Source organism: Helianthus annuus, chromosome 15 (genome assembly GCF_002127325.2).
Source record: "Helianthus annuus cultivar XRQ/B chromosome 15, HanXRQr2.0-SUNRISE, whole genome shotgun sequence".
In the NCBI taxonomy this organism is placed as follows: domain Eukaryota; kingdom Viridiplantae; phylum Streptophyta; class Magnoliopsida; order Asterales; family Asteraceae; genus Helianthus; species Helianthus annuus.
Genome location: NC_035447.2, coordinates 29495424 through 29510155, shown reverse-complemented (window position 1 = coordinate 29510155; position 14732 = coordinate 29495424). Strand labels below are relative to the sequence as shown.

The window sequence follows — 14732 nt, the reverse complement described above, 5'->3', positions numbered from 1 at the left end:
TATCATGAGACTTTCTCTCTGGTATTAATATTAACGTGGTTTGATTACCAAACCCGTTTTCGGGGTGTTACAATTTGTCAAGCTGTCAAAAGACTCAAAACTTAGATTTTCATCATCTAATAAGTCATCACTAGTATTCCCATCATGGTTGCCAACAGAATCTAATTGAGATCCTATAAATTCCTCACCCTTGTCAACATTTGCATGGTAGTCCATCATGTCATACTCAGCCTCATCCATACTCTCTGACCCTTCTCTAAAGTCACTATCATCTGAATCATCACCCTTAGATAATTCATCATCATCAGCCTCAGCATCATCAGTCTCTTCACCACCCTCATCATGCTCAGCCTCACCACCCTCAGCATGTTCAGCCTCACCACCCTCAGCATGTTCAGACTCACCAACCTCAGACTCATCACCCTCAGCATGCTTAGAATCACCATCTATTGGAGAATCAATTGAGAAATTTGCATTGTCAAAATCATAGCTAAAATTGTTAGTGAATGATGCAACCTTAATAGCAGCCTCATTACCATCTACATTAGCCCCTTCACCACCTACATTAGCCTCTACACCACCTGCATTAACCCCTACAACTTCATTAGTTACATTAACATCCTCTACACTACATGCATTACCCTCTACAACTTCATTGGTTACATTAACAACCTCTACACCACCTGTGTTACCCTCTTTAACTTCATCATTTACAACTTCATTAGTTACCTTATCAACAGGCTCTAAGCCATCTACATTACCCTCTACAACTTCATTATTTACATCTTTCCATTGAAGTTGTAGATTTTTGGATACCCCCAGTTTCTTTCTTCCTGCCCTTTGAATAGTATTAACAACACCCCCTTCATTTTCTTATTCTTCATAACCACCTTAGACGATTGTGTAGGACTAAAGTAATTTTTAACCTTAGTTTCACTATGTTCTATAAAGACCTTAATCATTTTGTTATTTGCAACATATTTGCCCAAAAGCCTAACATCACTATCATTCCCTAAAGGGCATAATCCAACGTCTAAATCTAATTCAGGAATCTTAAAATGGTAATACAACTTAACCAGGAACATATAGTTCAAGATCTCTCACCATCCAGTCGATTTCATGCACTGAAAATTCATCAATGTTGCAGTAGTCAACATAAGTAGGTTTCCCAAGGGCGTATTTTCTTCCTGGTGACGGAGTAAACACACCACCATAAAGAAGTTTTATGCCGAATAAGTTCTCATAGCCATCTGCACATACATAAAACTCACATTAGGGTATAAAATTAGAGATATTGTTAGGGTTTTAACCGTTTATTTGTCTAGATTGCATGTTCTTGCACATATACCATTCTTGCACAAAATAAAGCTAGGGTTTTAACCACACATACCGTAAACAGTCTTTGGTACAAAGGGCTTCACACACTCCGAAGTGGACCGGAAATTCCACTGACGATTGTTGTTTAGATGTTGAGGATCGCCGTCCTTCATTTTCGTTAAAAGATTTTGATGATCGATTAAGATTTAGGGTTTATATTGTAAAGAAATGAGGGGAAGAAGATGAACTGGAATCGCCGTTGGGAGGGAGGGAAAACAACTCACAATGAGGGAGTAGGGGTGCATGCACACTTTTATATGTTAGGCATAAACAATCTGACGAAAATACCCTCATGTGATAAGCACGTGGGGTGAGTTAACAGAGAAAACAAACTGAAGTTAGATCCAGGGACTATCCGGGAACGAAAATTGAAAAGTTGAGGACGATAGAGGTAATTTTAGAAAGTTAGGGACTAAAGGTGAAAAAAGACCAAACCACAGGGACTATCCGAGCACTTTTCTCTTTACAAAATTCAATACGTAAATAAGCAATCCCAAACACCCCCTTACACTGTGTTCCCGAGTCTCATTTAAAAGGGGGAGGGGAAGGAAAATGAATTAAGAGAGAAAAGGAAGGAAAAAATGTGATTTTTTTCGTGTTCCCGAGTTTAATGAAAAGTAAAGAAAAAGAGAGAAATCAAGCATTTTATGTGTTCTCGAGTTAGGAGGAAAAGAAAAGAAATGAACAATTTTACCATTATACCCTTTAAACATAAAACATTTTAATTAGATATGAGGTCAATTTAGTAACTAATAATATTTTCTTTCCTAATTTCTCCAATTTGGGAGGATAAATATATTAACAAATTTTTTTCTCTTTTCCCCCATTTCCCCTCCCCTTTTATCCTTAAAAAATCTCAGGAACAAGGTTTTTTTTTTATATTTTCATCTCTTTTTTCTTTCCCTTCCCCTGTTATGTTAAATGAGACTCGGGAACAGAGTGTTAGTTTCATTTGTATATTGATATAAAAACGTTAGGAATAGAATGACTAAATTCAGGGGGTGTCTGGGTTAGCTTATTTTGGAGTAGGTGATGTTTGTTTTTGCAGATATAAATTGTCTACAAGCTTATTTCATTTGTTTTCATGTCTGCAACTGAAGATGTGGTCTGAAGCTCTTCAAGCTGAAAATATAAGACTGTTTATTTTTATAAATTGATACTGTCTGTAAAAACTGCATGAACTTTGTTTTATTTTCCAAATCAAAACATCCTAAACCAATTACCTCAACTATACATTCCAATTGTAATAACCAATCTGCAACCCAATTCCCCAAATTCCCAAATCATCGATCAAACTAAACTGAATTCACATTCCAATTCCAATTCATACAGTGGTTACTTTTGGGTACACGCTTAAAACTTACCAATAGGCCTTAACCGTGGGTATAAAGAATTGTGAGCCATTGGAATCTGGTCATGTATTCACCATAGCCACCATACCTAATAAAATACACAAATAAAGAATAAACAAAATGCAGAATCAGAGAACCAAAAGGATAAAATAAAATACACAATCAAAGAATTAAAAATAATAGTTCATAAACCTGCATGTGACTGTTTGATTTTAAAATTTGCATCACCAAATGTGCCACCGTATATGGATTCATTTCCACGCCCTTCACGGTAGACAATATCTCCTCCTTGAATCATGAAGCCGACAATGATTTAAGGATTCATCATCGAGGTTCTCCGGACGACTAAGGCGACGGCCGGCGCCGGTGACCGTACAGTAGTGGTGGTGGTCCAATTTTGAGGGAGGGGGGTTTTTTGTGAAGATGAGAGAGGAGGGTTTTTTGTGAAGATGTTTGAAGAAAGGGTGACATTGCTTTTTTTTAAGCTGAAAAAAGTCATTTTCAGATCTGTTTAAATAAAAAAAACAGTCTTCAAGGGTAACGTCTGCGCCTACAGACATCAGCTCCCTTGAAGATGTTTGAAGAAAAAACAAACACCTTAGGGTGAGAGGGGCACTCCCCTCTTAGGGGAGTCCCCTCTCTTACGCAGACCCAATCAGGATATGCCACGTCAACTCCCCTCTTAAACTCCCCTCACACCCCAATTTGATGGCGGCACTCCCCTCTTAGGGGACTTGCTTTTTTATTTTTTTTTTGTTTTTTTTATTTGTTGTAAAATTATGCATGTTTATAAACTAAAAAAATATTAATAAAAATTAAATAAAATTTAATAAAAGACATTTCATTAAATTAAAAATAAAAATTACATTCAAACTAGAAAAATAAAAATTGCATTCAAACTAGAAAAATATAAAAACAAACTACTCGTCGTTGGAACTCACTTCAAGGTGAGGTAGATCTAAACGTCCGAGATGCTCAACGAGATCGTGTTTTAGTCTCCAATGCGTTTCTTCGTCAATGAGCTCGCTATAAGCTGTATCATCGAAGACGGGTTCGACTGGAGGATTTTGAATGTGTACCGGTGCTATTGCCCTTCCGTCGTCTTTTATAATCATGTTATGTAAAATGAGGCACGTATACATAATGGACCTTATCTTTTTCACCGTTTTCGACGCATTGGACGATTTAGTATTCCCCACTTCGCCTTTAACACACCAAACGCCCGTTCCACATCTTTTCTTGCGGCCTCGTGTTGCCTCTTGAACTTTTTTTCATTCGGGATGTGAGGATATGGAAAAGACTTCACTCGTTATTCGCTTGAAACCACTCTTGAAACTTTTCTTCATTCTCCCGTCCAAGCCCTCTTGAAACCACTCTTTATTCGCTTCCACGTCACTAACAATTTTTAGGAACAAAGACTTGGACATACGAAACCTCTGACGAAAAATATCGGCATTAAATTTTGGATTTTCTACAAAGCCATGAGTGTTTCGTGGCCACCCACACGATCTCGACGGACAATTTTTTTTTACTAGACGATGCCGTGTCTAGTAGCTCCGCTTGTTGGATGAGATTTTGGAAGAAAATTAAACTACCATCGCTTGACGATGAATCTTCATCGTCGGGAAAGTCGGGCAGGGGAGAAAAAAACGGGAACTTGGAATCCATTTTTTTTAAAGATTGGTTAAAAAAATTAGATGAGTTGAATGGGTAAAAGTTGTTTTGGGTTTGAAAAATAAAAATGTTAAAGAGATAGTATTTATAGGGTTAGGAAATTATTATTATTTTTTTTATAATATATAACGGATATATAGCCGTTAACATTCAAAACTTTCATCGGTGAACAAGCCCCGACCCAACTCGCCGATTTCGGTCCCCGCCTTGATGGCGCCGGTGTTCCCGAGCGGGGACTTGGGTCACCGCACCCACTCCCCACGAGTGCCCCGATCACCCTTATAAAAGTTAATAAGTTGTTTTTGTAGTGTTTGGATTAAGTTATTTAAGAATTAAGAAGATTTTGTGTGTTAGAGAAGTTATTTTTGAGAAGTTATTGAGAAGGAATCCAAACACCCCCTCAGTTCGAACTTCGAAGCCGTACAAGTTTCATCGACGATGATCGTGTAGGGTTTATAAGAACGCAAAGCAGACTGAGGAATTGATCTCAAAATTGTAAGTCTTTGTTACTGGTATTATGAAGTGTTTGACGTTGAAATTAGGGTTTCTTTTTTGGCAAGTTCAATGTGCATTGATAATTGATCTTGTGACTCTTGTTCTGGTCCATATATCTAGGTTTATTTGGGTTGTGTTAGTAATATAGGTATGCATAAACATGATGTGAATAATCGAATATAAATTTGAAATTGGAAATGATTTTTGTGTCTTGAAGTCCTGATCATCAGTATTCTCAATTTTTCATACATCCCTTAGTTATCCAATTGCAATAAAGACTTCGATATGTATAGCTAGACACCCATTGCTTGATTGTTTTTAAGCTTTTATCTTTCAGCTGGTATTTGCGATTCGGTTTGTTGTTATGGAAAGGGAGAAGCTTTCTGTTAGAGCTATTGGAATTTTGTTGTGGCAAGAGCAGGTACAAGACATAGTTTTAAGTTATTAATTGGGTTATAGTCAGTGACTCTAATGAAAATCGAGCCGGGGGTCTCATTGGAAGCAGCCTCTCTTTTCCTACGTGGTAGAGGTAAGGCTGTCTACATCTCACCCTCCTCAGACCCTACCTTAGCTTTGCTATTGGTGGGACATACTGAGTATGATGATGACTCTAATGAAACCACCTTATGAAGTAGTTCTGTTTTTTTTGTAAACTTTCTATGGTGGTGATTATGCGACTGCGTTGCCAGTTTTAGTGTTTGGTAAAGTTGCGTTTGGTTTTGACTTCTTGATTACTTAGGGTCTAAGCAGTAAATGCGGTAAAAAATCGGATATCGGTCAAGGACCGATATTTGAGATATCGGTTATCGCGGTGGGATACTGGTAATTTTAATATCATGATGAGTTTATATATATAGCAAATTAACACTAATAGTTTTTGCAACTTGCAAAACACTAACAATTGTAGCAAGTAGGAACTGATTAAGACTTAAAACACAAACATTTAACACTAAGAATTAACAATTAAGTCTTAAAACACTAATAGCAGCAATAAGAAAAAAGACGAATGGTAGAACCTCTGTTGTTAAAAGCGATCGCCTGGTCCGCCTGGGCGACCTGGGCGACCAAGGCGACCATACACCGCTTTTGTCTCCTAGATAAAAAAGCAACGTTATTTTTTTTTAAAACCCTATCTTTTAAACAACCCAGATTATATTTACAGATAATTTTAAATCTTTTAGAATCATATCTCATCAAATCTGTATATATTTTTAAATATATTTTAAATTTCAAAAAGTTAAGAGATATATATTATCTTTATATAACATTCATTCATGTTCTGTATATAACAAATAAGACGTATCCACAGCATTCACAGTTCTTTGCTGGCAAAAAATACTACACGTATGTGTATGCTGCTGGAAAAGACAAGGCAATTGCTGTGGATGACGACTCCGACTCCGATGATCTTTAAAGTTGAAGAACATTTGGTTTTGAATTTTGTTTACTTTTTGAAGTCTGAACTTTATTGTTTTCAAGTCTTAACAGTTTTGGTTTTGGGATATTTTGGTGATTCATAATAATGTTGGTTTTATTTTAAGGTTTATGATATTTGAAAACTTTTGGAATTTGAGGATTTGGCTTTTTTCGGTTCATAACTTTGTTTTTTTAATGTTTTTATTTGATTGCGCTTTTTTTTTCTCAGGCCCTCGCTTTTTTTGCGCTTCTCGCCTAGGCGAGAGGCGAGCCCTATGCGCCTAGAGTGCGCCTAGCGCATTTGATAACTATGGGTAGAACTAAGAAGAAAGGTACTGATATCGGGAAAATCAGTGATATATCGGTCCAATATCGGTCAATATCGCCAATAATATCGGTACCGATATTCTGACCGATATTTTACACTAGGGGACCGATAACCGTTATATCACCGATATATCGGCGATATTAACTGCATAGCTTAGGGTGAACATATATTTATTGAATTTATTACAAGATTAGTTGATTAAACAATGTGTATTTGTCAGTTCTACGCTTTTCATCCATGGGTTTATGAAGACTCACAAATCACAATGACCAAGGTGTGAATGATATTATGCTCGCATTTAAATAATTTGCTTTCGCTTTAGTTTGTCTCGTGGAGTTATGGTTATTAAGGCTGATCATGTATTTTTAGTTACTTGGTTCCATAGTAGTCAAAGGCGCACAAGACACCCTAGGTGCCAGCCCAGCGCAGCCATACCGCCTTGCGGCCATCAAGGCGCTCCGGTCAAATTCTGCAAATTCCGGTCTGACAGGTTTGATCAGCTAAAACTGGTATGAAACATACAAAAATGGCCTGTTTATATTGTGCGCTTTGCTTAAAAAGCCCTCGCTATTTAAAGTGCCTTGCGTCTAGTCCCAAGGTTCACCTTTTGTGCCTACAGCCTTCATCTAATTAGCTTGATTCTATAAGTGGGCGTTGGGTTAACTAACTAGTCAGATTAGAGAACAAATAAAGGCGCTGTACTTTTGAGGGGTTGATGTTTAACATTTTAACCACGTTAGAAATTTTCCTGTGCTTCTGAAGCTGAAGACAACAGATGTTAACGTACATTTGATCACTAAAAAGCCAACTCGTCTGTCTATGGTGGGTTGGGTAACGGATCCATACAAGTTTGGGTCAAAGCAGAAGTTTAGGGTGGTTCAAACACTATTGGAGCGAATTAAGTAAAAGCTAGGAGATTTTAAATCTATTTAATCGTAGAAACCATTTGCCCCGCTTGCGGTATGCGCATATAATGTATATATGTGTGGGCCATTGGGGGGCAAAAGTGAAAGTGCACTAATTTTAACGTTATTTTACTAATTTTGTGAAAATAACATTAAAAGCGGAGGACGGTTAATCATGCATCATGTGGTGGCATTGATAGCTTAAAGACAAAAGGGTACATGCACTAATCGGTCTTTGTCCCGATTGCTAAGTGTTATGTGCCTTATGTCCAAGGCTTGATGCAAAACTACTATTGAGCCGGGGGTCTCATTGGAAGCAGTCTTTCTATTCCTTCGGGGTAGAGGTAAGACTGTCTACATCTTACCCTCCTCATACCCTACCTTTGCTTTGCTATTGGTGGGATTTACTGAGTATGATGATGATGATGAATCGTAGAAACCATTGTGAAAAGATATCCATTTTACAATAAATCTGAGATTGTAAACACTTGATATCCTTAATTACAAAAATCACAGTTTTGAGTGTTTTGGTAGAAGTGATTATGATTATGATTTGCTAGTTATTTAGGGTCAAAATAACCTAATCTAGAGAGTAGAGACCATGTAATATATCGTTGTAAGAAGAGTAGAAAGCTGATTATTGTGATAACATTGTAAAATTACCGAACTTGTATTCAACTCACGCTTATCACTTTAAAAGCGTGAATCCAAACACACCCTCGATGCTTTTTAATTTAAAACTAGTATTAACCAACCCCGCGTTGCGGCGGGGGCGAACACCAATGGCACACTACTATCAGCGACCACTAACACTAAAGTTGCAGCGTGTTAATACGAAGAAATTAAACCAAAACGTAAAACATATAAAAAAATAACTAAGTCGATATAGGACCCGAGTGTTACGATGAACCTGTCAAACGGGAAAAAATAGACGACGTAAAAACGTTTAATCACACACGCATGTTGCGCCGTGTTTAAGCAACATGTACAACTTATAAATGCACACACTTGGCAATATGTACAACTTATAAATACACACATGTGTTACAAAATAATAGTATATAAATGAGTTTGTAGGTCTTTGATGTGTCTTTTTTTATTTACCAGAGGTAGTAATTTCAACCCAGTTACTTATGAACGGGGTAAATTGGGTTATGTTTTATCTCTAAAGAGTCCAACTAAAATTAAAACCCAGCTTTAAAAAAGAAACATGTCAGATAAGTAGCTGATGTTAAATAAATTAGTTGTAACAAAAATGTGCAGCAAGAGATAGTTTTTATTAAATAAGCAGTTTGCAATAAGCTCCTTCAAAATGCCTATTTCAGTCACAGTTAATCAAATAACCAGTTTAAATAAGAAGTCTCAATTTCGAAACACTCTCAAAATCTGTTTTGGTCTACCAAGAAACAATAAGCAGTTTCAGTTAAGCAATCAAAACACTTGGTGTTTGGCAATTTTGATTATTTTAGGATGCAAAAATACATAAAATGACCTTATTTTGACTTATTTCTTTTTTATTCCAAACATTAGAAACTAATTACCAAGTCTGGAAGTTGCAAAATTCTCATTTAGCTCTTGAATCTTATTGATCCATTAATTAATAATACTAACAAGGTTTAGGATCAAATACAAAGGCTCCTAAAAATAAGAAGTGTACAAAGGCTCATAAAAATAAACCCACTACACCAAAAAAAAAAACCTAAACACCCACCACCACCCAAAAACCTAAACCCCCCACCCACCCAAAAAAAAAAAGAAAAATTTTTATTTTTGGGTGACGAAAAGTATCGACTTTTTTTTTTAATATTAAATTTTCTTTTTTTTTTAATTTTTTTTTAGCATTTAGTTGTGGGGTTTAGCTTTATGGTTTAGTTTTTAGCATTTAGTTTTTTTAGGTTTTCGGGAGGTGGGGGTTAGGTATTTTGGTGAGGTATAGGTTTTTTTTTTTTTTTTTTTTTTTTTTTTTTTTTTTTTTTTTGCAGGGGTTGGGGGGTAGGTTTTTGGGTGGTGGTGGGGTGGGTGTTTAGGTTTTGGGTGGTGGTGTAATGGGTTTAGGTTTTAGGTTCTTGGACACTTGTCACTCTATAATGCCTTCATACACTTCTTATTTTAGGAGCCTTTGTAGAATAACTTAACCCATACTAACAATTTAACTTGTATTTTTCTGTTTCAACAACTTATGTTGTTTTGCTATCTTTCTCATACATTCATCGACTCCTAGAGTGGACTATCCAGTTACTTTGTTAATTGTTATAAAGGTCTTGTTGAATCTAGTGATTAGAACTACTTCAACATTCACTTGTTCCCCAAGTCTACAGTCTACACACGTTCACTTCCTTGAAACCTGGTCAACTCCTGACCAATTCTTCCACAACCTATTCAACCGATACCAAATACCCATTTTTCTGACCCGTACTCGATCCGAACCATCAAGATACACCCAACACTGTTTTTAAGTTCTTACCTAGTGGCCCGTGCATGACCGCTGGAATGATAGGATTGATTTTCTTGTTCACGCATTCAAAGGTTAGCCAACTAAATCCATTTAGAGCTTAACAGGTAACTAGTCAGAACAGGTTGCAAGGGATTTCAAAGTGTATTTAAATATATAAAAGACTCCCAAATCACTTTATCAGAAAAACTATTTTAGTTTTTAGATAACTTTGTTTTTGTATCATATATAGCACATTAATTATATATACATAATGTTTTTGAATGGATAATTCTTTTGTTGGCCGGACCATAGTTATCAAAAGCGCGCACTTTTGGCGCCTAGGCGTTTTCCTGAGCGAAGCCCATTTAGTTCGCTCCTACTTACCTATTAGTGGTGATATATATTAAATAGTAAATACATATATATATCGGTTAGGCATAGCATGTAAATAGGAGATATATAGTGTAATTTGAATATTGTGATCTGATTTAAGATTAGAACATGGATTACTTATATTAATTATACTCTATTATGTTTAATGAGAAGGCGGTCAATTTGATATCAAAATACACTTTCATTACCAACAGATTATATCACTAAAAATCCAGATCTCAGTTTGAATCCTTCACATCCAAGTTGATGAGACACCCGATGGTTTTAAAGATTGATGAAGAACTTTTGGTTGCAAGTTTTACTATATATTACTTTATGAACGTTTTGTTTTCAAGTACGAACATTTTGGTTTTGGAGTATTTTGGTATTTGAGATGATTTTAGTACTTTATATTGAAGATTATGGTATTGGAATATATCGGTATTTGAAGAAAGTGTTATTTTTCATTACATAATATATTTTAATTTTTTTTTATTAAAATGCGCTTTTCTTTTCTCAGGCCCACGCCTTTTGCCTAGGCCCTAGGTGGAGCCTAAGCGCCTTGAGTACATCTTGCGCGTTTGACCCGAACTTGTTTTGACATGTTATCCAGCCTGCCTATTTGACCTCTACTACTCTACTAGTGACTCTAGTGTGGTTCCATTCAGATTCTTCCCATCAAAACAATATAACATTCACTCATAAATGATTATCAGCAGATTGCAGAAGTGTCAAGAACATAACCGTCCTAAACCAAATGAAAATTGTATGGATGTAAACAGCGCAATTGTACTTTTTGTTCTTATCTTGTTTTGACCGATCATTTACATAATTAATCTATTGTTCTTTTGTGCAGCCTCTACAGATTGTGTGACAAATGGACATTATTGGTCCCTTTATTAATCACCAATGCCCTCACTATGTCCAATATCCTTTTTATATAATATCGGTTCACTACGGCAGTTAGTGGCAACGGGTGGCAGTGGCGACAACTTGTATCTTTCGCTATAATTATTTTGTTTTAAAAAAAGCAAGTGTCAAGATTTACTTATGATATATCCTGGACAAAAGGGTTTGTGGTATTTATTGAGATCTTAAGATCCTACTATGTGGGTACTAATGAAGTTTGCTTCTCTGTAATTATTATTTGGTGAGAATTAATTATGATGCACATGGGGTTTTCATTGACAATGGACTCTAACATGTTCATGTTGGCCCCTTTATAACCAACCAAATTGGGGAACACTGGTTTTGAAAGCAAATATTTTATTCTCCCCTCTCTAGGCGGATCTTTAGAGGTGCCAAAACGGACGGGTTAGGAACGGGATTTTTGGAGGTGTCGAAACGAACGGGTCAAGGGTGTCAAAATGCCATTTTGGTTAGGGTTTGTTTTTTATTGTTTGTATATTTATCGATGGTTCATGACGGAGTACGATATACAGATATGGGTCCTTAGCAATATCTATGTTGTAATGTTAAAATTGTGGTATTTTCTTTCCTTTTTATATGTTATAATATAATATGACATGTTATCAAATTTATGTGTTATAATATGATACGTTATTAAATATATGTTCTATAAACTTACTAAACAACATATTGAACTCATTAGTATAAAATTCAGTTTCTATATCAACATCTCAACTTGGGTTCGTTGCTATGGACGGTCCGTGGGAGATTCTTGCATGTTCTTTGAGAGAAAATGACCACAATCCGTGAAGAACGAGAAAAAACGACCATGCTTCGTGAGGTATTGTCCGCTGACGTAGAGGGATCCGTGACCTCCCGCATTGCATATTTCCACAACCTACACAACCTTTTCATGTCACATGTTTATTTTTTAACTGCAAATTTGGATCACTTAAGAACCACTGGATTATCTTCGTGTCAAAACCCTTTTGTGGGAATCGAACCCAAAACCTAATGATCTCAATGTCTTATCTCACCTTTAAGATGTTGCTAAGCCATAATGTTATGGGCTTTATATCACATGTTAGGTACAAATTTTAGTTTTCCGACCAAATGACACGTGAACATGTCATGAACCCATGTTTTTAATTAAATGTACCAACCCTTTTTTTGTTCGAGTTAATGAACTAGTTATGAAGGGATGCAACGTGTAGATAGATCAGTGGTGGTGGCCGGCCGGAAGTTGTTGGTAGTCAACGCCGCCGACGGAGTCCCTTTCTTCCATCCACGTTTATATATATTCCTTCAAGTCCGAACATGGCAACCACTCATCTCCAATTTAACAACAAAAAAATGAACTTTTTCGAAAAATAATAAGAAAAATAAATAGATAATTAGGATAACCGAATATACTTAGTTACTTTGGTTTTAACTGAACCAAACAAATTAGGAATATACAAATCAAACCAAATTCAATTTAGTTTAGTACCGGTTAAAAACAAACAAACCGATTCCAACTAAATTCAACCGAATTGAACCTAAATACTTTTTTCTCTATATTATATTCATGTTTGTGTTCCGAATAACAAGTCAGCAACTAATTTAAACAGAATGATCAAACCACATAACATATTAATAAATCCTAGTTTATACTTTGAAGTTCAGAACCTAGAGTAGATTAGAAATGAGTGACTTTTATTTTGAGTTGGGTTTTAGATTTAGCATTTAGGCTAATACGTTTTATATAGTTTAATAAATATTATTATTATTTTATGAAATTAACAGTTTATTCGGTTATCCAAATAAAACGAATGAACCAAATAAAAAAATTGTGGAACCAAAACCGAACAAAAAACCAAATTCGGCAATTCAGTTTCAGTTAAAAACCAAACAGAAAACCGAATTTGTTACTCGGATCAGTCTTTCGGTTACGGTTCGGTTTACGGTTTTTATTTGGTTCGTTTTTTTCTGAACACCCCACCGTGTTACTCTTCATATGGTTGAGGTTCAAATTTCGTGTTGAACATAAAGTGTAGATTCAAGAGTAGGCATAGAGAGTTTATGAGTTAGCCGTTAAAAGAAAATAAAAAGTATTAAAAATTAAGAACCTTTAATGTCAATTTTTTAGAATGACCGAGTTTTCAATACATAATTATAATCAGTAAGAACTCGTATAAATACTTATACCTACTATTTTTAATGTAATTAAATATGTAAAATGATATTTTAGATCCCACTACATGCGGTATATCTTTTATGCTTTATAGTTTTCTTTCTAAAATTATTATAATTTATTTTGTGTTGGAAGGACATAAAGTCATGAAAAAAGAATATACTTTAAGGTACGGTTTTTCATTTTCTAAAAGTCATGAAAAAAGAATATACTTTAAGGTTGGGTTTTTCATTTTCTAAATGGCATTTGTATATAAACTATTGGACAAAGATTAACAATTTTGAAAAATTAAAAACAGGAGCATGAGAAATCGTAAATGGTGGATCACCACTAATGATACAAAATACAATATTATACAACTAATTCATTAATGTGTATAACCATATTTCTCTAACGTGCATTATAAGGTCAAACTATAAGGTCAGGGTTGTTTAAACATAGTGTTAGCAAAAGTCAAATTGACATTTAAAAAATAAGTCAAATTATAAGGTCAAAGTTGATTAAACATATGTTTATTGTTTAAATGTTTAATAGACTGAGAAATGACACTTAAAGGACTGTATATGTGTTGTTTAGTTTATATGATATTTCTCAAAGTAAATATAAATGAGTGTGGGTAGAGAAACATTTGAGGAGAGTAACTACTAACTAAGAAGATAAATCCCATAAATTGATGATGAAATAGACTTACATCTCAAATTATGCAGTGTTTCATCATCACTCTAAAATTAGGTTTCCTACATGCTATAAGTGTTTATTTTTGGATATTCAACGTTGTTCACTCGGTACCCTCTTCGTCTCCTTGAAGTCCTCTATTTGTTCAATCGATGCCCTCTTCATCTCCTTGAAGTCCTCCTATTTGTGCGGTTCTTACTTTCACAAATAAGTGTTTCCCGTTAACACGTGTACACCATTAGTTCCTCACAAACAAATTACAAATATTAACTTATGACGTATAAACGTGTTTTTACTTTTGTTTTAAGTTGAATAGAAAGTTATCCGATCACGCCATTGGTTTGTCTTAAAACCGTAAATATACTATGGGTACTTTATACGTAGTAAATCAAAACAAGAATTTAAAAGAGAAAAAGGTACTAGATAAAGTTCATATAATATATTAATATATTGGTCTAGCGGTAAGACGTTCTTCCTTACAAATATAAGATTATGGGTTCAAATCCTTGCAAGTATAAGGTAAGATTGAAATTAAGGTGTTAAAAGATTTACCATTAAAAAAATAATAATTCAGAAAGCTATTAGAATCTGAGATGTTTCTATTGATGAATAGAAAAATATA

At 35.1% G+C, this 14732-nt stretch overlaps 1 protein-coding gene across 10 annotated transcripts; it reads left to right on the top strand.

Moving 5' to 3' along the window:
• The first annotated feature begins 4593 nt into the window (after positions 1 to 4593).
• Positions 4594 to 11858, top strand: LOC110911174. 10 transcript variants are annotated; one of them, XR_004881297.1, is made up of 7 exons: positions 4594 to 4898; positions 5236 to 5319; positions 6544 to 6646; positions 6863 to 6916; positions 7012 to 7151; positions 10874 to 11119; positions 11210 to 11858. XR_004881297.1 is itself a non-coding variant. In XM_035984008.1 (6 exons), exons 2-6 carry the CDS (start codon positions 5263 to 5265, stop codon positions 11295 to 11297), a joined length of 375 nt encoding a protein of 124 aa, XP_035839901.1. In that variant the 5' UTR covers positions 4603 to 4898; positions 5236 to 5262; the 3' UTR covers positions 11298 to 11858. The 10 variants fall into 10 exon arrangements, 3 of the variants coding, with proteins under 3 accessions (XP_035839901.1, XP_022011462.1, XP_022011461.1); XR_004881295.1 differs by lacking the exon at positions 6544 to 6646 and having other exon boundaries at positions 4608 to 4898; positions 7012 to 7132; positions 11073 to 11119; positions 11210 to 11306; positions 11345 to 11858; XR_002576875.2 differs by lacking the exon at positions 6544 to 6646 and having other exon boundaries at positions 4603 to 4898; positions 10874 to 11127; positions 11210 to 11544.
• The last annotated feature ends 2874 nt before the right edge of the window (positions 11859 to 14732 follow it).